This window comes from Thalassophryne amazonica, chromosome 9, assembly GCF_902500255.1.
Source record: "Thalassophryne amazonica chromosome 9, fThaAma1.1, whole genome shotgun sequence".
Classification (NCBI taxonomy): domain Eukaryota; kingdom Metazoa; phylum Chordata; class Actinopteri; order Batrachoidiformes; family Batrachoididae; genus Thalassophryne; species Thalassophryne amazonica.
In genome coordinates, this window is record NC_047111.1 from 61,477,473 (window position 1) to 61,501,125 (window position 23,653).

At 40.2% G+C, this 23,653-nt stretch overlaps 1 protein-coding gene across 1 annotated transcript in view; it reads left to right on the forward strand.

Annotated features, from left to right (window-relative positions):
- Positions 1-23,653, forward strand: part of supt6h (SPT6 homolog, histone chaperone and transcription elongation factor) — a 45,361-nt gene that overhangs the window by 16,113 nt on the left and 5,595 nt on the right. The window contains exons 8-27 of the mRNA XM_034178192.1: positions 566-667; positions 1,307-1,420; positions 1,573-1,662; positions 1,982-2,124; positions 2,295-2,440; positions 2,550-2,657; positions 4,319-4,599; positions 4,755-4,909; positions 5,035-5,230; positions 7,116-7,255; positions 9,997-10,114; positions 10,212-10,288; positions 10,381-10,516; positions 14,461-14,598; positions 16,790-16,957; positions 17,053-17,180; positions 18,862-19,069; positions 21,524-21,671; positions 22,171-22,313; positions 22,980-23,120. Coding sequence (XP_034034083.1) covers positions 566-667; positions 1,307-1,420; positions 1,573-1,662; positions 1,982-2,124; positions 2,295-2,440; positions 2,550-2,657; positions 4,319-4,599; positions 4,755-4,909; positions 5,035-5,230; positions 7,116-7,255; positions 9,997-10,114; positions 10,212-10,288; positions 10,381-10,516; positions 14,461-14,598; positions 16,790-16,957; positions 17,053-17,180; positions 18,862-19,069; positions 21,524-21,671; positions 22,171-22,313; positions 22,980-23,120 — 2,880 coding nt within the window. The remainder of the gene's footprint in view (positions 1-565; positions 668-1,306; positions 1,421-1,572; positions 1,663-1,981; positions 2,125-2,294; positions 2,441-2,549; positions 2,658-4,318; positions 4,600-4,754; positions 4,910-5,034; positions 5,231-7,115; positions 7,256-9,996; positions 10,115-10,211; positions 10,289-10,380; positions 10,517-14,460; positions 14,599-16,789; positions 16,958-17,052; positions 17,181-18,861; positions 19,070-21,523; positions 21,672-22,170; positions 22,314-22,979; positions 23,121-23,653) is intronic.

The window sequence follows — 23,653 nt, forward strand, 5'->3', positions numbered from 1 at the left end:
GAATTATGGGAGACCGCTGTGTAATACGGGCATGTGTAATTTGGATATGTGTATTAGGGATGTGCGATATGTATGATTGATGTGTGTATTAAGTTATGTAAATTGTATGAGTTATGTAATTATGTCATGGCAGTTTGACTTTTTACTTGTGCAGCTCTTGGAGTCTAAGACAAATTTCCCGGAAGGGACAATAAAGTGTATCGTATCGTATCGACTTGGTGCTATTCAATTTATTTTTATTTTTTGGGGGGGTGTCTGTCTATTTACGTCTTTGCAGTTCTCAGACTTAGAGCTTCAAGGTAGGCTCACATTGATTAAACAGGCTTGCAGAAACATACATTACATGATGAATACTGATGGGGTGGATTATTTTCCATGTAACTAACATTTACTTGTGTGAAAGGGATTTAATTCATGATTTTAGGTTAAGTGGGCTGCCCACGTATATTCATTCAGCTGTCATAAACATTAGTTCACAATTTCGTTTGCTGCACAATGTAGATGTAAAGAGTCTTGATTTGATGCAGTTGCTGAGGATTTATGAAATTTGTTCTCTGTCTTACAGTTAAGAGCCATCCCGGTTAAACCTGCTGAGGATGATGAACTGGAAGAGGAAGCTGAGTGGATCTTCAGACATGGCTTCTCCACACTTACAATCTCCATGCAGGTAAGGATTATTTCTTTTAAAAGCAAAATCAGACATTACTACCCTGCACACCAGCAGTGATGAAGGGTGTTGTCGCCTTGTGTGTCTATTAATGTACCAAATAACTCTGAAAAGGGAGATAAGATTTTCCTACTCATATAGTGTGGTATTATGTGCATGCCCAGGCTATAGATCACCTTCAGTTGCCTTTGATTTTACGCTAGGCAATATTCTTTTTGTCAGATAATTCACCTTAATGTACAGCTCTTACATGTTTCAGATTTGACTGTGGACAAAATATTAAAACCCCTATTCACTTTTTTCCCCTGTTATTTTGGTTAGATAATTGGTTGGTTAACAGGGAGCATGCTCACCCAACTGTAGTTTTTCCATTTTTTGGTATTTCAGAGTTAAAATTAGTCCAGTGGGTTCCATGTCAGGTGGCTGTTGGTGCACATGCATAATTTTCCATCCTGCTATATATGGTCTGCTATGTCTAATTAATCAAAGCACATGAACATTTATTTTATTTATTTATTGGTATGATCTAATGACTCTCCACCCCACGCCCCTGCCTGTGACCCTTAATTGGAGTAATCAGGTATGGAAAATAGATGGATGATCTAACAACTCTTTGTATATTTCTGTGCTGTAAAACAGGAGAGTACAGATTATCTAGACAGAGGAACAACCACAAACTTCAGCAGGAAGGGTCCCAGCACAATTGCCAAGATCAAAGAGGCTTTGAACTTCATGAGAAATCAACAGTTTGAGGTAAATTATATGCCTCATTTAAGGCATATAATTTTTCTTTTCCACAGTCCTCTTCCATACCTACTGTGATGTTTTAATAAAATTAACTGTATCATTTGTAAATTCTTTGTGCTCTTTTGAGGTGTGTCTTTATTATATTTTTTTTTTTTTAGGTTCCTTTCATAGCTTTCTATAGAAAGGAATATGTGGAGCCAGAGCTAAACATCAATGATCTGTGGAAGGTGTGGCAATGGGATGAAAAGGTACAGATGCTGCTGGCTTTTCACAGCATGGATTTTCCGGTGGACTAAAACATTAAAACGTCTGAGTATACAATAATCATTAGGATTCACATACTCTTTGAGTACAATATTGATGCTTTGCATTTCAAGTGTATCATAAATGTTTAATTAGGCAGGTCAAATGGGCATAAACTAATTTGCTTATATTGATGGTGTGTGTGTGTGTGTGTGTGTGTGTGTGTGTGTGTGTGTGTGTGTGTGTGTGTGTGTGTGTGTGTGTGTGTGTGTGTGTCCCTTAAATAATTTTCTTGATCTTTATTTTCAACCCTCTGTTTACCAGTGGACTCAACTGAAAACCCGGAAGCAGAACCTGACCCGTCTATTTGAGAAAATGCAGTCATATCAGTTTGAGCAGATTTCTGCTGACCCTGACAAACCTTTGGCTGATGGTATCCGTCCTCTGGACACCGCAGATATGGAGAGGTGTATCATTGAAGACTTATTACTGTATTGTGACTGGTGTTATTCAGTAATGGCTGCGTGAAATTACAGATATATGATGATGTTGCAAGAGTGCTCAACACTTGCCTAGTCAGCAATATTTATCCACGATCTTGTATTATATTGTGACCTGTTTATATGTCTTTCTGTAGACTGAAAGATGTTCAGACTCTTGAAGAGCTGAGTGACGTGTACAACCACTTTCTTCTGTACTATGGCCGAGACATCCCAAAGATGCAGAATGCTGCAAAGGCCAACAAAAAGAGAATCAAGAAGATTAAAGAAGTGACAGAAGATGGTAAGAGGAGAGGGTGGATGGGATTGTTTTCAGATGGATTGCATTAACTGAAATAAATGGAGGCTTGGGCCTGTTTGAAAATATGGAAATACCTTTCATATGTTTTTAGGTGAGGAGGAGGAGCTGGAAATTGAGGAAGAGGAAGAACAAAAAGGACCTGACCTCAAGCTGGCTTCTCGCAGAGATATGTACAGCATCTGTCAGAGTGTAGGCCTTGGTTAGTCGTACTCCCCCCCCCCCCCCCCCCCCCATTTTTTTCTTTCTTTTTTTTTTTTTTTTTTTTTACATAAGACATTTTGCACACAGCAAAGTCAGTGTTACAATATCAATCATACATTACACAGTTCAGCCACAAAACTGTGCTTTAAGGGCTGAGTGGTTTGAATCATATTTGTCTAATAGATTACAATTTGTTCATGTAAATGGGGAATCTTCTTCACAGACTAAAGTTAATTATGGAGTTCCACAAGGTTCTGTGCTAGGACCAATTTTATTCACTTTATACATGCTTCCCTTAGGCAGTATTATTAGACGGTATTGCTTAAATTTTCATTGTTACGCAGATGATACCCAGCTTTATCTATCCATGAAGCCAGAGGACACACACCAATTAGCTAAACTGCAGGATTGTCTTACAGACATAAAGACATGGATGACCTCTAATTTCCTGCTTTTAAACTCAGATAAAACTGAAGTTATTGTACTTGGCCCCACAAATCTTAGAAACATGGTGTCTAACCAGATCCTTACTGTGGATGGCATTACCCTGACCTCTAGTAATACTGTGAGAAATCTTGGAGTCATTTTTGATCAGGATATGTCATTCAAAGCGCATATTAAACAAATATGTAGGACTGCTTTTTTGCATTTATGCAGTATCTCTAAAATCAGAAAGGTCTTGTCTCAGAGTGATGCTGAAAAACTAATTCATGCATTTATTTCCTCTAGGCTGGACTATTGTAATTCATTATTATCAGGTTGTCCTAAAAGTTCCCTAAAAAGCCTTCAGTTAATTCAAAATGCTGCAGCTAGAGTACTGATGGGGCCTAGAAGGAGAGAGCATATCTCACCCATATTGGCCTCTCTTCATTGGCTTCCTGTTAATTCTAGAATAGAATTTAAAATTCTTCTTCTTACTTATAAGGTTTTGAATAATCAGGTCCCATCTTATCTTAGGGACCTTGTAGTACCATATCACCCCAATAGAGCGCTTCGCTCTCAGACTGCAGGCTTACTTGTAGTTCCTAGGGTTTGTAAGAGTAGAATGGGAGGCAGAGCCTTCAGCTTTCAGGCTCCTCTCCTGTGGAACCAGCTCCCAATTCAGATCAGGGAGACAGACACCCTCTCTACTTTTAAGATTAGGCTTAAAACTTTCCTTTTTGCTAAAGCTTATAGTTAGGGCTGGATCAGGTGACCCTGAACCATCCCTTAGTTATGCTGCTATAGATGTAGACTGCTGGGAGGTTCCTATGATGCACTGTTTCTTTCTCTTTTTGCTCTGTATGCACCACTCTGCATTTAATCATTAGTGATCGATCTCTGCTCCCCTCCACAGCATGTCTTTTTCCTGGTTCTCTCCCTCTGCCCCAACCAGTCCCAGCAGAAGACTGCCCCTCCCTGAGCCTGGTTCTGCTGGAGGTTTCTTCCTGTTAAAAGGGAGTTTTTCCTTCCCACTGTAGCCAAGTGCTTGCTCACAGGGGGTCGTTTTGACCGTTGGGGTTTTACATAATTATTGTATGGCCTTGCCTTACAATATAAAGCGCCTTGGGGCAACTGTTTGTTGTGATTTGGCGCTATATAAAAAAATTGATTGATTGATTGATTGAAAATTAATAAACCCAGTCCAAAGACATCCTTTCTGTTTCTTCTCTACTGCAGATGGCTTGGCCAAAAAGTTTGGATTAACTCCAGAGCAGTTTGGAGAGAACTTGAGGGACAGTTACCAGCGCCATGAGACAGAACAGTTCCCTGCTGAGCCTCTCGAGCTGGCCAAGGATTATGTCTGCAGTCAGTTCACGACCCCCGAGGCGGTGCTTGAAGGAACCAGGTATATGGTGGCTATGCAAATTGCCCGGGAACCTCTAGTCAGACATGTCCTCCGACAGACCTTCCAGGAGAGGGCCAAGATCAACATTAAGCCAACCAAAAAGGGCAAAAAGGTATGGACAGATTTTGTGCTGAGCACTTACTTTATATAAACCAGCTGTGGTTTATGACTGCCATAAGCAAATGCTTTTCTGTTTGTATATGTTTCAGTGAGTGTGTGCATGTTTGATCATTCGGTTATGTTTTGCTATTCCATTGTTTACCGTAGGAGATAGATGAGGCTCATTTTGCCTACTCTTTCAAGTACCTTAAAAACAAACCTGTGAAAGAACTGAATGGGGAACAGTTCCTTAAGATGTGCCTGGCAGAAGATGAAAAATTGCTCACCATTAACATCTCTATTGACCTTATAGGGGTCAAAGGGTAAGTTACATAAAGAAAGGAGAATGGCTTAATCCATATCCTTATCAATAGAGCATGGCATGTTTGAATTCTGACTCAGGTGCTTCTTTGTGTAATCTCTGTTCTTCCCTTTTCCTTATTTTCAGGTATGCTGGAGACCAAACATACTTTGATGAGATCAAGCAGTTCTACTACAGGGATGAGTTCAGTCACCAGGTGCAGGAGTGGAATAGGCAGCGGACCTTAGCCATAGAGAGGGCGCTCAATCAGTTCCTCTACCCCCAGATGGCCAAGGAGCTCAAGAGCAAACTGAACATGGAGGCCAAAGAAAGCATTGTCAGGGTAATTTCACACAGTGTAGCTCTACCTGTCTGTGAATTATTGTACTTTATATGACACCTGAATAAGGTCCTTGCTATTTGATTGGTCGATTCGATGTGACATGACATTCATTATTTGTGCTTTGGCGTAGCTGACTTCACTAGTATAGCATGCATTTTTGTTAATATCCTTGCATTTTCTTCCATTCATTTCGCACTATTGCAAGTCTTCATGACACCGCAATGCTTTTGACTCGTAAAATCAGTAAGCTTGCACAGCTCCGTTAGTGTCTCGTAAAAATGCTTCCATGATATGAGGAAGCTAAATCCAGCAGCCACAGTGTTCACAGGGACGTTTGTAGCAGATCTTGAAGTCCTGTGAAGAATTGGTCAAGCTCTTGTTGTGGCACCCCCCACTGGATTGAAGAAAACCGGCATGTTTTCACACACACACACACACTGCTGAGCTCCTCAGCATGGCAGCTCTTGCTACCACTGAAGTCGGTGGTGTATCAGCGAGTCCATCGGGGCAGAGAGAACTGCTGGGTCCTGATGCCCTCCCCTTTGTGCTCCGAGAAAAAACACCTGTGTATTTTTATTAAGTAATCAAATGACACAGATATATTGGTGTCACATAAAATAAATAATATTTTCCATTCATGCAATGGAAAGAATATTTTAATTCTTTGAAAAATGGAATGTTCCATCCGTCCATTTTCTTCCGCTTCATCCGAGGTTGGGTCACGAGGGCAGCAGCTCAAGCAAAGACGCCCAGACCTCCCGATCCACAAACACCTCCCCCAGCTCCTCCGGGGGAACCCCAAGGCTTTACCAAGCCACCTGCGAGACGCAGTCCCTCCAGTTTGTCCTGGGTCTTTCCCGGGGCCTCCTCCCAATGGGACGTGCCCGGAACACCTCTCCAGCGAGGCGTTCAGGGGGCATCCAAAAAAAGATGCCCGAGCCACCTCAGCTGGCTCCTTTCGACATGGAGGAGCAGCGGCTCGACTCTGAGCTCCTCCCGAGTGACCGAGCTCCTCACCCTATCACTAAGGGAGCGCCCAGCCACCCTGCGGAGGAAACTCATCTCGGCCGCTTGTACTCGCGATCTTGTTCTTTCAGTCATGAGCCAAATCTCATGACCATAGGTGAGGGTCGGAACGTAGATCGATCGGTAAATTGAGAGCTTTGCCCTCCTGCTCAGCTCTCTCTTCACCACAACGGTCCGATACAGCGACCGCATCATTGCAGATGCTGCACCGATCCGTCTGTCAATCTCACGCTCCATCCCTCCCTCTCTCGTGAACAAGACCCAGAGATACTTAAACTCCTCCACTTGAGGCAAGGACACTCCACCAACCTGAAGAGGGCAAAGCACCTTTTTTGGTTGAGAACCATGGCCTCGGATTTGGAGGTGCTGATTTTAATCCCGGACGTTTCACACTCATGATTTGTATACTATTGATGTTACATGCAGTAAGTCAACACAGCAAACTGAAGGAAATCAATTACAAAATTTGTAACACTCACAAGGTATATTTCCACCAGACCTTGAGTCTTTAATGTACGATACTTCACCTGCAGGTGGGGGACACTAGCTGAGACAATAGTAAGTCCCTTCGGCTGCTCCCTTGTTTTCATTGGGGGTCACCACAGCAAATCTGAGCTGGATTTGCATGTTGATTTGGCATAAGTTTTAAGCTGGATGACCTTCCTGATGCAACCCCACATTATATGGAGAAATGAGCAGGGGTGGGCTTTGAACCAGGAACCTTCCACACTGAAACCAAGCAGACTTACCACTTAGCTAATTGCACTAAATTTATTCATCCACTTGAGATGAACAGTTTTTTTAATCTTATAAGTTATATACCCTGAGCTGACCACTTGTGTTTCATTTCTTCTCGCAGTCCTGCTGTCGCAGATTGTATAATTGGCTGAAGGTGGCTCCTTACAGACCAGATCAGCAAGTTGAAGAAGATGATGATCTGATGGATGAGAGTCAGGGAAAAGGCATTCGTGTACTGGGGGTAGCCTATGCACCTAGCAGGTTTGTGTTCTGCAGTATGGTGTTTTTTTTCTTTAACCCAGTTATATTGTGCCTAAACTACAAAATCACAAAATATTCATAAGCATGGTCAAACTTGTCTTACTTCACATTTTGTTAAAAGTTTGTGTAGATTTTTCAAAAGCCAGTAATTCTTGACAACTAAATCACTTTGAGCTGGTGATAAATTTTGCTTTGGAATAACTGAAGGGTCACAGTGTATTTTCTGGAATACTTTTGTCTTGTATTCACTTTTGTGTTCCCTTAAAATAGGTTGAAAATTTTCTTCCAACATGGACCCTACGTCAGTGTTTTTCCAGGCACTATACTTTCACTAGGTGTGGACATACAGATTCCATATGCGGCAGCATCTTTTGTCTGGAGGATTACCGTATTTTCCGGACTATAAGTCGCACTTTTTTACATGTTTTGGCCGGGGGTGCGACCTATACTCCGGTGCGACTTATAAATGAAAAATATACCGGTAGGATCTCAATTAATTTACTGTAACAAAATAATTTTACGTGACAGAGTCGATCTATGTTTTAAAATGGCCACCAGAAAAGGAAATGCAATGCATCATGGACACTGTAGTATGGCGGCCGTCCTATAAGTCACGCTGGTCGCGATAACCAATCAGAGAACAGAACGTTGGACGCGTATTCCTCACCTCACCCACAGCGTGGGAAGCTGACGAATACGGTGCTTGCTGTTATTCCGGCATGGCGAACAAAACAGCTTCAACCCTTGGATATCAGTGTGAGCAGAGTGTTTAAGTTGACGCTGAGAGCTGCGTGGGAGCACCGGGTGAGCGACGGCGGAGGATTAGTGTGTGCACTTGGAAGGAGCTGGCGTCGAAGATTGTGAATAGCGTTTGAAGCAGATGAACATGGTGTTTATTCCGGGACGGCTAACAAAACAGCTTCAACCCTTGGATATCAGTGTGAGCAGAGTTGACGCTGAGAGCTGCATGGGAGCACTGAGCGACGGCGGAGGATTAGCGTCTGCACTTGGAAGGAGCTGGATCGACAACGCTGGGTGGTCATGAGCTGCGCAGGTAGGTGCTGCATGGTTAGGCTCGCAATGTGGTCCGCAAAATACAAACATATCTGTAGGTAAAATGCAGCTCACGAGAGGGCACTCAAGGCTTGTGTGACTGTTCCTGCGACTTCTGACTGCCATAGAAAAATAAAAATTTCAACGTTACTGATAACTTAACAAGACAACGGAGAAGGCCCGAAAAAATGCCACCAAAAAGAAAATCATACTCTGCAGATTGTAAGTTACGACTGGTGAAATATGCATCTGAAAACGGTAGCCGTCACAATATTATCATCTGAACTTTTCATGTTAAGTTAACATACCTGTATGTCCATGGGACTTATAGTCCAGTGCAACTTATTTATGGTTTATTTTTCTTTATAATGATAAAGTGGCTGGTGCGACTTATACTCCGGTGCGACTTATAGTCCGGAAAATACGGTACTAGATGATGCATTGTTGTTATTCTATACCCATGCATATTTTTGGGGTAAAAAAAAAAAACTGATTTTTGAACAAAAAACTTTGACATTGGCTATAACTTGAATACTTTATGGAATACAGTTTTCATATTCGGTGAAAGCATATTATTCAATTGTGGCCTTGTGTTGAGGACAAAGAAAACAAACGTCTGTTGATGTTGAAAATTTATATATATATATATATATATATATATATATATATATATCATACTTTGTTTATGGTTATAGTTTTGATATGGCCAAAATATGGTCAAATACACCCTTGGAATTGATAGGGATGATACATATTAATAAGTATGTTATATGAGATGAGCTATGACATGGTGGTCATTGATTAGTGATTTTGGGGGGAAATCTATTTTGAGAACTTTGATTTCGTACTTTGAGCATATCATTCTGTGGAAGACAATTTAGAATGCAGCTGTATTAATAACCATCCACAGCCATCCATGATTCAGTTTATCCCAGCTGTATTACCAAGGGTTTAAATGATTACAAGAAAATATTTTCATAATTTGTGTTTTTGACAACTTTGGTTTCAGACTTTGATTGCAAGTACTATGTCACTTTATATGTCATAGGTTCTTTGAACTGTGTGTGCGTGTGCAGGCACTGGTTGCGTGATTCACAGGTTTTTACCCGCTACATTTTTATTTTTTTATTTATTTATTTTTTTTTTTTTGTGATATAACTGAGATCTGCAGTAGATTGTGAACAAACACAAAACCATTCCAGAATAACTAACAGTAGCAACCCACAAGTGACCGCCAGTGACCAGCAACTCTTAATGACATTGATTACATCACTGTAACATCAGTGATCCACAGAGGATAAATATTTGAACTTGAACTGATGATTTACTGGTTGAAGAGCAAAATGTCTTCAAGGGACATGTCCAGTTGACCTGACTCAACCTACTTAAATGTTCCCAAACAATATTCTCAGTCACCTTTTTATGTGCTTTATCACATTCCAGTCACCTAATTCAAGCCCATAGTTTAGTAGTAATATTCAAACATTTACTGCAGCTCTTCTTCATGTTGGTATTGAAAACATTTTGCCACTCATCCACTGAAGAAACCACTTGGATGAGTGGTCAAACGTCTTGAACGCCAACAAAGATTAGTTGTTGACCAATAAAGTTTTTGATGTCTTTGACCTGGATGGCTGAGAACCTGGACCAAAAGCGTCTAATTGTTGATGCATACATTTCTTTGACAGAGATACGCCGGTGTTCTGTGCTCTGATTAACGGAGAAGGGGAGGTCGTCGACTTCCTGCGCCTGCCCTACTTCATGAAGAGGAGGAATGCCTTTAGGGAAGAGGAGAGGGAGAGAAAGGTGCAAGCAGGGGATGTAACACAGATGTATTTTGTGTATTTACTGGTAGTAGTGATGGTAGTAAGGCCATCACTAACTTTTGTCTGTTTCCTATCAGGCCAATGACATTGAGAACCTGAAGAAATTCCTATCCAGCAAGAAACCTCATGTGGTAGCTGTTGCTGGGGAAAACAGGTGAATATATAGATAAATGTGTTTGGATTGAAGAAGAGTTGATCATGTAAAAATCTGATAAAATGTTTAAAAAATACTTTTCACATGTATAGAGATGCACAAATGATCATGGAAGACATCAAGAGGACTATCAGTGAGCTGGAGCAAGAGTCCGCTCTGCCTGCTGTAGCAGTGGAACTTGTTGACAATGAATTAGCTACATTGTACATGAACAGTAAGAAGTCTGAGGTAAATATTTTGTTTCATTATAAGGTACATGTTATCACGCATTCACTCATCTTCAACCTCTTATCTGGGATCGGGTCGCGGGGAGGTTCATGTTTCTGAAATATGATTAATACTTAATCCATAAAATTATCTAAGGGCAAGTAGTCCATTTCTGTGCTTCCAGTGGTCAGGATGTGCGATATAGACCAAAAAAAAAAAAAACTTTCTTGTGACTTTGACGATAACAATAATTCAACAATATTTTTCAAAATTATTTGTAGGCATTTTAGTACTTACGCATTCATTGTCGCTTGCTCAGGACATTAATGGCTACAGTGTTAATGGAAATCTGTTATTATTTAATTCCTTAAAACTTAAGTAGTCCCAGGATGTGAGGTGGGGTGACCCTGGACAGGAATCCAGCATATGGCAGGGGCACGTATAGACAGACAAACCCATTCACACCCGTAAACCTACAGTCAATCTAATGTTACCAGTTCACCTAAGCTACATGTCTTGGGATGTGGGAGGAAGCTGGAGCACCTAGAGGGAATCCACGCAATATGGGTAGAACATGCAATGACATTGAGAACTCCATATAGAGGCCCGGGAGGGGAAGCGATCCAAGAACCTTCTTGCTGTGAGGCAACAGTGCTAACCACGATGATGTCTCTCATTCATACACACACTGTCACACACTGAAGTGTGGCTGCTGCTGTGAAAGGTGCTCACCTGCACACTGTGATCAACTTGGGGACCTTGCACAAGGGGCCTCAGTTATTTTCTGGTCTGATGGGTATTTGAACCAAGGATCATCTGGTCACAAGCCCATCCCTTTAACCAGAAAACCATCACAATATAGATCTGCTGATTGCTTTATTTTACTTTAACAGTTTCAGTTATAAATAACATGGTGAGTCCGTATGAAGTTTGGAACTCCTGCATTGTGTTATTCTGGCAATTTTATTTTTGGTCTCCAAATCACTTGCAGTATGAGGCTGAGAAGTTGAGCTGGAAAGACGACACTTATGTTGTGGCTTCAACCAATTTATTATGGTACATCATGATTGATTCCTCATTGACTCACATGCAATGCAATGTCGTTATGCACATGGACCCTACGTCAGTGTTTTTCCAGGCACTATAATTTCACTAGGTGTGGACATACAGATTCCATATGCGGCAGCATCTTTTGTCTGGAGGATTACTAGATGATGCATTGTTGTTATTCTATACCCATGCATATTTTGGGGGTAAAAAAAAAAGATTTTTGAACAAAAAACTTTGACATTGGCTATAACTTGAATACTTTATGGAATACAGTTCTCATATTCGGTGAAAGCATATTATTCAATTGTGGTCTTGTGATGAGGGCAAACAAAACAAATGTCTGTTGATGTTGAAAATTTTAGCCTCTGCTCTGCGGGTTAGGGTTAGGGTCACTCGCTCACTCACTCATCCGTCTGTAACTGCTTACTCCAATTAAGGGTCACGGGAGGCTGGAGCCTGTCCCAGCAGTCATAGGACATGAGGCGGGGTACACACTGGACAGGACACCAGTCTGGATCTGTGGGCTTTGTTTTTCTATTTTTCATTTACCTTGGTTCAGCACCCAGAGTTTAATTCTTTGAAAGTGCATGCTTTTACATACTTTTTCATATAAGCAGTTGGAATGCGAATATGTATACCCAAGTTTGATTCCTGGTCACAATACTGGTCAGTGTCCTTGGACAAAACACTCCATCTGCATGGTCTCAGTCCCCCTTCACTGTAAATCAGTACCAGCCTTGGCTGTGTAAGTAACCTAGGAGGAGTCGTAGACTCTCGGATGCTTCATTCAGTTCAATTTTATTTAATTTATATAGCGCCAAATCACAACAAAGCTGCCTCAGAGCACTTCACACAAGCAAGGTCTAACCTTACCAACCCCTAGATTCCAGCATTCTGCATGCCGTCAGTGGGCCTGTTCCTGTGGCAGTGTGCATTCCAAATGCAGGCTGCTGTGTGCAGTATCAGCTTAAGGCGTGGTATCTCGCTGTCAGTCTGGCACCCGGTGTTAGGTAGCCATCCCGCTATCCATACCTTGGACAGAGAGAAAAAGAGCAGAACCATTCTCCTGGAAAAACTGCACCTAAGGTATAATTCAGCAGCAAAGTAGAGAAAATACTATGGTGATCACTGGCTGCTAGCCCTAAGCTTCATGAACTGACCCAAAATTTAGATAAAGTTAAGGCCAAGACCTGTTCCATTACTAATAAAATGAATTTAAAAGGATAGGAAGTATACTTCCATACTATGCCAGAATGCTAGCCATACGAGAGTGTCTTAAGGCCTAGTTCAAAAATAATGAAGCCTAACTGCTGATTTGCATTGGATTTGTCATGAACAAGCCATTATTTTATTTAGCACCATCCAGATTTATCTGTGAGTTGCCTATAGTCTCTTTGACGGGTACTGAAAATTTCATAGAAAAATTCCGCGCAGTTCCAGAGATATGCACGAAATTTACCCCTTAAAATAGCACTTTTCATCAATTTTGTGTGACATTGATATTTAGCATTATCATTTAAAGTTGAATGTTAACGAAATAACCTTGTATTTTGTTTGTTTGTGCTTCATACTAACAGTAATACATTTTTGTAAAGGTAGAAATGTAATTTCCTAGACAAAACATCATGTTTCTAAAGCAAGGTGAAACTGTCACAATACCAGGAACTAATGGACAGAATTTCTTTGTTTCAGGCTTCTGCAGACTAAAGAAAATACCTCCAACTGTTGTCGCAAGCGTTACGCTCTAGCACATTATAGTATATATGCACTGATAATTTCTAGCAATGACTGAACCGAGACCAATAGAAATATTGAAACTTTGATATATAACCATACCTAAAATGATAACATTTCACAAAAAAGACCACTTTTAAATTTTGATGGTTATGTCACTTTGGCTTCATTATTTTTGAACTAGGCCTTAAGTCTGGACTTGAATGTCTCTACAGATTCCCACTGTTTTATCTCCATAGGGAGATCATTCCACAAAACAGGGGCACGAGAAGAGAAAGCTCTGTGACCCGCAGACTTTTTATTCGCGCTGGGGACACAAAGTAGTCCTGCACCCTGAGAACGCAGAGCCTGGGCCGGTACAAAGGATTTAATTGGGTCAGCTAAGTAGGGAGGTGCTAGTCCGTGACTAATTTTATAGGTTAATAGTAGAACCTTAAAATCTGATCTCACAGGGACAGGAAGCCATTGAAGAGACACCAAAATGGGTGTAATGTGGTCCAGTCTAGAAGAGACAAATACAGCCATAGAAGGATGGGACGAATCTTCGCTATATTTCGCAGGTGGAAGAAAGCAGTCCTCATAATATCTCTAATGTGTAGGTCAAAGGACAACGTGGGATCAAAAATCACCCCAACGTTCCTGACTTCATCAGTGTGATGTATGACAAACGAGCCAAGGGTAAGCGTTAGCTGATCAAACTGATGGCAATGTCTCCCTGGACCAAGGACCATCATTTCAGTCTTCATGTGGTGGAATCTGGGATTATGCTCTGGTACCAATGTGACACAGGGCCTATATAGGACTTACTGCTTCTTCTTTCTATGAAAGAGTGGTACAGGGTTTTTTTGTTTTTTGTTATTGTTGGGTCTTTCCCCCTCCCTATTGCACACATGGCACTACTGGTAACAGATTAAACCACTTTGTCTGATAGTAAGCCAGGATGCATTATTGTGTTATGTAAGAGACTGTAAATCATATACTGTAACTTTCCTGCACATCAGTCATAAGGTAAACAGTCTTCAATCACTTAATTTTTTATTTATTTATTTTTTAACCTCAGACAGTTGGCAAATACATCACATCATGCCTTGCCTTTGTAGTGACAGCAACCAAAAGATCATTTTTACAAACACTTCATCCTTTTGCTTTCATCTTTGATTTCCTTCTTACCTGTTACACAGGCTGATTTTAGAGATTATCCTCACCTCCTGCGACAGGCTGTGTCTGTAGCCAGGAAGATCCAGGATCCCCTGGTAGAATATGCTCAGGTCTGCAGCAGTGATGATGATATTATTTGCCTGAAACTACACCCACTGCAGGTGAGACAAAATATCTATGATTTTATCTCTATCCATGGAGATTACAGTGATGTGGGGATTTTATTTTACAGTTGAGCATATATATTACTTAAAGAATAACTTGTTTTTAGTAGGTTTTTTTTTTGTTTATTTTTCATTTACATTCTACTCTGTGTCAGCCTGATCCCATCAGATCTCAGAAGCTAAGCAGCGTGGGATCTGGTTAGTACTTGGATGGGAGACCTTTTTGGAACACCAGCGGCTGTGTGTGTTTCTTCGGGTAAAGCTGGAGTTGCTTCAGGAAGGGCATCCGGCATAAAACGTGTGCCAAATACTAATGCAGCTCTGGCTGTATTCGCTGTGACGACCCCGGGAAAAAAAAAAAAAACGGGAGCAGCCAAATGGACAAAAAAACAGTCTTCTTGTGCAAACTACAGTAGTTAAAAAAGGTCTATTTTTAATCGGGCTGAGAAAACTAATGCACTAATTGTTAGTTTTCAAAGCTTTGTGCTCCACCTGATGATTATTTTCTAGGTGTAATAGAGTAGTTTAAAATGGGTAAGAGAAGAGTAACACATTAGGGCAGTGACTAATGTGTTAATTTTTGTTTGGTAGACATTTATGCTCCACCTTAAGTATGGATACATATGACACCTGTCTGCACTATGCTTTCATTCTATCTGTAAGGACGAAATGGAGCAGTACTACTGGTAATCGTAGGTGCAGTATAGCTAATGCTTCAAGAAAGATACATCCCTGGACAAAATGACACAATGAAGATGGTAAACCGTGTCATACATTTTGGTGGGTGTTTTATATATCCAGTCTTGTTGTGGAGTAGTTAACGGCCTCACAGGCCACCTTCACCTGTACCACTGCCTACACTTTTGCCTCTTTTGGAGTAGAAGGATTATTACATCTTCTTGGGCAGTTGCCATGATTGATCATGTCAGAAACTTTTGCCCCTATGTTTTTCTTAACGTCTGTGCCAAAGTGAAGTACATATGGAGGCATGTGGGCAGTGACACTTCATTTGAAAGACACAGGTTGATTAACATGAAAATGGCATATAAATTAGCCATAACGAGTCATATTAACATGTTAAACACAGTAAAGAAAGCTAATGAATTTTCACATAATGCACTGTTCCTACTGCTAGTTACTGTGTCTCATGTAAGAGCACAGCATGTTGTGTGCTCATTTTTACAAAGGATTACTGGAACACTGACTAATTACTGGGCAGACACATCGATCAGTTAAGACATTAATGGTCTCAATTCCTAATTATTAGTCATCTGTTGACAGTTGCACAGCATGGAGGGGTTTCTTTTGTTTTTGACAAACTGTAGAATTATTTATGTTCATGTCAGACTTATTTTACTCTAATATAAAGTCAAACACCTTTTTGGGAGGTATTTTGTTTGTAACTTTACCCATCTTCAATTCTTGCATCAACACACATCCACACCGTAGTATATCAAAAGATCAGTGTTTGCTGCCTGTTAAATCAGTCATTAAGGAATGGAAAGGGTGGCGATATATGATAAAGCTGTTAACCAGACACAAAGTGGATATGTGAAGGAGACTGCCAAGATACCTGAAGCTACTCTGAAGGACTTAAGTTTCAGCAACTGTGATTGGTCAAAACAACTACTGCCTGTGTTAAGTGTCACAGCTTTGTCATAAAGTGGACAGAGAACACTGTTAAAAAGACATAAAAATGTTGGCTACAGTCTTCCAGCATATTTTCTGGCAGACTCTAACCAGAATTTAACAGCTCTGGAGTTCTTTTACTAGTTAACTGAGCTGCAAGTGATAGTTAGTGACTTGAGTTGACATGTTTATGTATCCATTTGCTCTGAGGGGTTGAAGTGAATTAGCTGTAAACTTAGTGAATTAGTTGTATTGTATTAAAGGTTGTGTCTCCCAATGCAGTATTTTTTTTTATTTCAAAAATGTTGTAGATGTTTGTTCTCAGTTTGTGATGTGATTAGAGACCCTGTAAACCATTGAAAGAACCCTCTTAAATTTTGATGTGATATAACAAAATTATAGTTTGTTAATTTTGTAGCTATGTTTTTTTATTATTATTATTAAAAGCTATTAAAACTAAACTGGAGATGAAATGATAATGAAGCAACATCTGTGCACAGTGCAGCTGAATCCCCCCCCTCCATTTTTTTTTTTTTTTTGTGTGTGTGTGTGTTCTTAGGAACACGTGGTGAAGGAGGATCTGCTCTGTGCTCTGTACTGTGAATTTATTAACCGTGTCAATGAGGTTGGAGTGGACGTAAACCGGGCCATCGCACATCCTCACACTCAGAGTCTGGTCCAGTATGTCTGTGGTCTGGGGCCAAGGAAAGGCTCCCACCTCCTGAAGGTGTGCACTTAAACTGCTTCAATGTGCTGGAATCCATTTTTAACTGATAGTGTCTTATCTGTTGATGTCATTTTGTGGTCATGGTATTTGCACAGATCCTCAAGCAGAATAACACTCGTCTAGAAAACAGAACCCAGCTGGTCACAATGTGTCACATGGGCCCAAAAGTCTTCATCAACTGTGCTGGTTTTATCAAAATTGACACTGCATCACTTGGAGACAGGTTTGTGAGGGTCACCCACACACATCTGAAATTCTGTGCAAAGTAGTATTGCAGTTATTTGTAACAGTGTAAAATTTGTGGGATTGATTAATTGTAATTAATTGATTGTTAATGAAACATAAAAAAAAAAATAAAAGTACATAAATGGTAGTCTGCCACTTGCAGACAGTGGTGGTAAGCTTACCTTTTACCTCCTTTATCACGTGTAGTCGATTAAGTTGTAGGTGTTTTAACGTGAAGTCTGTTGGAAGATTAACCCCCAATCTCAATTCTCTTGTACCCCTTTTCCTTGGCCCTACCCCTACCCCTTTAAAACAAGGGGTAAGGCGAAGGGGTATGCCTCTAGCCCTATGAATTGAGACACCCCTCCGCCTTAGAGGGAAAAAAAAAAACTGCCCGTCTCAAACTGCCATCTTCACTGTTTGTCAACATGGCAACCAAAATGCAACTTGTTGCAGTAGCCTGTTTGCTCTTTTTATTTTTTCTCGCCTTTCTGTGTAAATGCAAAGAAATAGAAGTCACAGATTTCTTCGACGCATCGTAATCATGTCATGTTAATTAATGTAATGAATTTGTAATTTATAATAATAATAATTAATAGTATTAATAATTAATTAATTAAGGTTAATACTACTACTAATAATAGTAATAATTAATGTTGTTTTAGTCATTAATTGGTCGATTAGTAATTAATTAATTATTAAAATAAACACTTGAAATATATCAGTCTGTGTGCAATGAATGTATACAAGTTTCACTTTTTGAATGGAATTACTGAAGTAAATCAACTTTTTCATGATATTCTAATTATATGACCAGCACCTGTATGTATGTTATGGGCTGCATCTAGTTCTGTTAACCTAATATTTCTTTTTCAAATTCTCCCATTTTTTTGCATCCAGCTCTATTTCCTTTAGAAATTTCCTTGACAAATAATAGCAGTCTATTAGGACGTCAGGTTATGTGTTACACATATACATGTGTATGTATATATTTTCCAACTTACTCCCATTGGTGAAACTTCTCATTTTCTGCCTGAAAGCTTATTAGGAGACGAGTGTGCTCAGGGCTCCCTGTTTGTTTACTAAGTACACACGCGTTACAGACCTTGAAATCCAACAGCAGGGATTGATATTGTCCAAAGATTTATGAAAATACAAATTAACGTGCTTATCCTTTATCATGATTTTCTCCATTGTGAGACATAAAAATGTCTTATCGTAGTGTTCGCCTCAGCACACGAGCGACGTTACGATATTCTTCAGAACGACAATATACGCAATATGCATCCAGCAGCATACACGTTGCTGTCATAGGCAACTGCCTTGTGGCTCTTGTCTGTGAAAGGTGCTATATAAATAAAATTTACTTAAAGTTGTTTGGCAAGTTATAACTTTCTAAACAGCGTAATTTGTAATGAAAGCCGCTTCATTTGTGCGGCTCTTTCGGCGCCATGTTTGTTTTTTCGGAGACAGCGGTAACCTCCTCCTACCCTTCCAAACAGAATGTGCATCCAGATTCACTCCAAACGGAGGGTTTGTAGCCCTTCGCCTTCCCCTCCGCCTCGCTCCAAAAAGAGAATCGAGACACCCCTCTGTCTCTAATGCCCGCGCAAAACAGAGGGGAAGGGCCAAGGGGTAGAATTGAGACAACATCATTTTCTTTCATTCTCTCCACATAGTACGGACTCCTACATTGAGGTTCTGGATGGGTCTCGTGTTCATCCTGAGACATACGAGTGGGCCCGCAAGATGGCTGTCGATGCCCTCGAATATGACGAGTCGGCAGAAGATGCCAATCCAGCTGGAGCTCTGGAGGAGATCTTGGAAAACCCAGAACGTCTTAAAGATCTGGATTTGGATGCTTTTGCTGAAGAGTTGGAGAGACAAGTCAGTGTGTTTTGCTGTGTACCATGTCAGCATTTTTGAACAGCTTAAAATATTGTTTCATCACTCATGTTCTTCATTCAAAGTAGTCTTTCAGAAATTGTATTCTGATGATGACATGTGTAAGTAAAATACAGTGTTACTGTACAGTCCATTACACATTTTATACCCCAAGCATACCTTTTCCATTTGTCTGAGTCTTGTAATCACAACTCCTCAGTGGAACACAACCATGTGAAAATATGCACAATAGAAAATGTACACAGTCCAACACCTTCAAGGGAAAATAATTGGAGGGTTTTTTAAATCATGTTTATGAGTCACTTTAAGAACAGACCTGTTGGCCTCTGCAGTACAGAGGTTGATTTGTTTATTTTAGGTAGTAAATCTTTTGTGATGAAATATCACTGATACATAATACATGCAAGCAGCTAGCATGGCAAAGTGAACAGTATTATTATGTGAGTTTCCTCACAGATCTTTAGTTGTTCTTGACCTTCTCACAAATGGATGTGGAACCATTATTTAATGCTTCGATCTTAAATATGATCAATCTGTCTTTGTTAGTTGGCTATGTACCACAGACTTTTAAGGTGGCAGTAATTAAACCATTACTTAAAAAGCCATCACTTGACCCAGCTATCTTAGCTAATTATAGGCCAATCTCCAACCTTCCTTTTCTCTCAAAAATTCTTGAAAGGGTAGTTGTAAAACAGCTAACTGATCATCTGCAGAGGAATGGTCTATTTGAAGAGTTTCAGTCAGGTTTTAGAATTCATCATAGTACAGAAACAGCATTAGTGAAGGTTACAAATGATCTTATGGCCTCGGACAGTGGACTCATCTCTGTGCTTGTTCTGTTAGACCTCAGTGCTGCTTTTGATACTGTTGACCATAAAATTTTATTACAGAGATTAGAGTATGCCATAGGTATTAAAGGCACTGCGCTGCGGTGGTTTGAATCATATTTGTCTAATAGATTACAATTTGTTCATGTAAATGGGGAATCTTCTTCACAGACTAAAGTTAATTATGGAGTTCCACAAGGTTCTGTGCTAGGACCAATTTTATTCACTTTATACATGCTTCCCTTAGGCAGTATTATTAGACGGTATTGCTTAAATTTTCATTGTTACACAGATGATACCCAGCTTTATCCATGAAGCCAGAGGACACACACCAATTAGCTAAACTGCAGGATTGTCTTACAGACATAAAGACATGGATGACCTCTAATTTCCTGCTTTTAAACTCAGATAAAACTGAAGTTATTGTACTTGGCCCCACAAATCTTAGAAACATGATGTCTAACCAGATCCTTCCTCTGGATGGCATTACCCTGACCTCTAGTAATACTGTGAGAAATCTTGGAGTCATTTTTGATCAGGATATGTCATTCAAAGCGCATATTAAACAAATATGTAGGACTGCTTTTTTGCATTTACGCAATATCTCTAAAATCAGAAAGGTCTTGTCTCAGAGTGATGCTGAAAAACTAATTCATGCATTTATTTCCTCTAGGCTGGACTATTGTAATTCATTATTATCAGGTTGTCCTAAAAGTTCCCTAAAAAGCCTTCAGTTAATTCAAAATGCTGCAGCTAGAGTACTGACGGGGACTAGAAGGAGAGAGCATATCTCACCCATATTGGCCTCTCTTCATTGGCTTCCTGTTAATTCTAGAATAGAATTTAAAATTCTTCTTCTTACTTATAAGGTTTTGAATAATCAGGTCCCATCTTATCTTAGGGACCTCGTAGTACCATATCACCCCAATAGAGCGCTTCGCTCTCAGACTGCAGGCTTACTTGTAGTTCCTAGGGTTTGTAAGAGTAGAATGGGAGGCAGAGCCTTCAGCTTTCAGGCTCCTCTCCTGTGGAACCAGCTCCCAATTCAGATCAGGGAGACAGACACCCTCTCTACTTTTAAGATTAGGCTTAAAACTTTCCTTTTTGCTAAAGCTTATAGTTAGGGCTGGATCAGGTGACCCTGAACCATCCCTTAGTTATGCTGCTATAGACGTAGACTGCTGGGGGGTTCCCATGATGCACTGTTTCTTTCTCTTTTTGCTCTGTATGCACCACTCTGCATTTAATCATTAGTGATCGATCTCTGCTCCCCTCCACAGCATGTCTTTTTCCTGGTTTTCTCCCTCAGCCCCAACCAGTCCCAGCAGAAGACTGCCCCTCCCTGAGCCTGGTTCTGCTGGAGGTTTCTTCCTGTTAAAAGGGAGTTTTTCCTTCCCACTGTAGCCAAGTGCTTGCTAAAGGGGGTCGTTTTGACCGTTGGGGTTTTACATAATTATTGTATGGCCTTGCCTTACAATATAAAGCGCCTTGGGGCAACTGTTTGTTGTGATTTGGCGCTATATAAAAAAATTGATTGATTGATTGAAATGATACATATTATCTCAAGAAGTTTAGCAATTTGCTTTTCTTCTTTGTGTTCTGCTTATAGGGTTACGGCAACAAGGGAATTACTCTGTATGATATCCGAGCAGAACTGAGCTGCAGGTACAAAGACCTCAGAGTTCCTTACAGAGTTCCCAATACTGAAGAGGTGTTCAACCTGCTTACCAAGGAGACACCAGAGACCTTTTATATTGGTAATGCTCACTGCTTTCATTTATGATTTTATTTGAATTAAGCATTACACTGGTCCAAAAATAAATGAATTCTTGCATGCACTTTGAGAACTGATTTAGGGTACTTTTGGGGTCCTGAGTCTGAATCTGAGCTCAGATTTCCTTTCTCACATCTTTATTTTTTTATTTGATTTTTATTTATTATTCTTTTGGTTCAATGCTTGATACGAGAAATGTGTTTTCATATCTCAAAAACGTGATGTGATTGGCAAAAACTAACACCAGATTCAGATTCAGTGCCCCCAAATTACCCAAAATTCGTTGAAAAACTCCATGCAAGAAAAATCGTGTTGACCAGTGTTATCAGAGGTCAAAATAATGTCACAACTTATATGTAAGCCTCCCACCCCAGTTATTCATTAGGCAGTGTGGATTTAGTTTTCCTTAAAATGTAGACTGGAACTTTTCAACATTTTTTTTTTCCTTTTTTCTTTTCTTCTTTCCCTGTGCACATTTTTAGGTAAGCTGATCACCTGTGTGGTAACTGGGATTGCTCACCGCCGTCCTCAAGGAGAGAGCTATGACCAGGCTATCCGTAATGACACCACGGGGCTGTGGCAGTGCCCCTTCTGCCAGCAAGACAACTTCCCTGAACTCAGTGAGGTGCCAGATACCACACTTTATTCGTCCTTTTAGCGCTTTTCCTTTCCATAGGATTGGCATGGCAGTCTGCCCTAACAAAAACGATGACTGTCTGTTCAACAACATCCCAAAATTTGGAAGTGTGTGTGTGCACACGTGAGTGCTTTGTGATAGAAAAATGTTACTTTGTTGCCTTGGGTTTATTTTATGGCTACATATAGTACCATAAGGAATTGTCAGGCATACAGATCCCATTCATGTAGCTCATTTTGTTAAGACTGTAGACAGATGGTGGAATGTCATTTTGGTGTGCTTTGGGCCATTTCTCATCAAATCCCAAGGGGGGAAAAATGACAGTGGGATTTCCTCCAGGTATTAAAAGGTGAAGTGTCTCACCTTCGCACTTGTCTGCTCTTTATAAAGCTACGTCTCGTTACTCACCTAGTTCTGGTTGGAAGCCACCGTAAAGGTATTTTAATTTGAATTCAGTCCTAAGCGCTTCTTCACTCTGAAGGAAAATTATCCTGATCATATCCACTGTTAGAAATATGCAGATTTATTAACAGGTTCTTTTTGTAGCTGTGGTATTGAATTTGAGTAATAACATTGGAAGAGAAAAATTTTCATTGGTGCATCACTTGTTTAAACGTCATCCCTCAACTTTGTCATTTCTTGTCTGTACTTTAGGTGTGGAACCACTTTGACAGTGGCTCTTGTCCAGGTCAGGCCATTGGTGTGCGGGGCCGATTAGATAATGGCGTCCAGGGATTCATTCCAACAAAATTTCTCAGTGACAAAGTAGTCAAACACCCAGAGGACAGGGTCAAGGTAAGTTAATGCAAAACTGCAGAACAGGCACTGCACTCTCATACTTTTAGCATGCACCTGCTTACCCAAATGCTGATTTTGCTATGCTCAAACATTCCTGTTCATGAGAAATAGTATACAGAGACAAGAAAAAAAATAAGTGAAGCCTTGCCAGTTTTCTTCAGATTAGTCATTTGATGGATTCATGAACATTTCCATTTCTTGTACTTACATCAGTCGTTAGGAAATACAAACTGTGTGGCAGGATGCTGCCTCTGTTGACAGTGGAGGAGTATAAACAGCAGAAATTTACATGAAAAAGAACATGTTATAAAGTAGTGGCTGAATAATTTCTGTCACACTAAGCAATTAATTTGGCCCTGCAAAGACTCCTTTTTAGAAAGTGAAAAGCAGAGGTAAATGGGAATAAACCGATTATATTTCTGAAACTATATAAAACACCTTGAATTCTATTGTGTTGAAAGATGCTGTTTCAGGAAATTTTCCATTTCTTTCCCTGGGAATTTCTTGATTAATTTGTTTACCTCTCCATC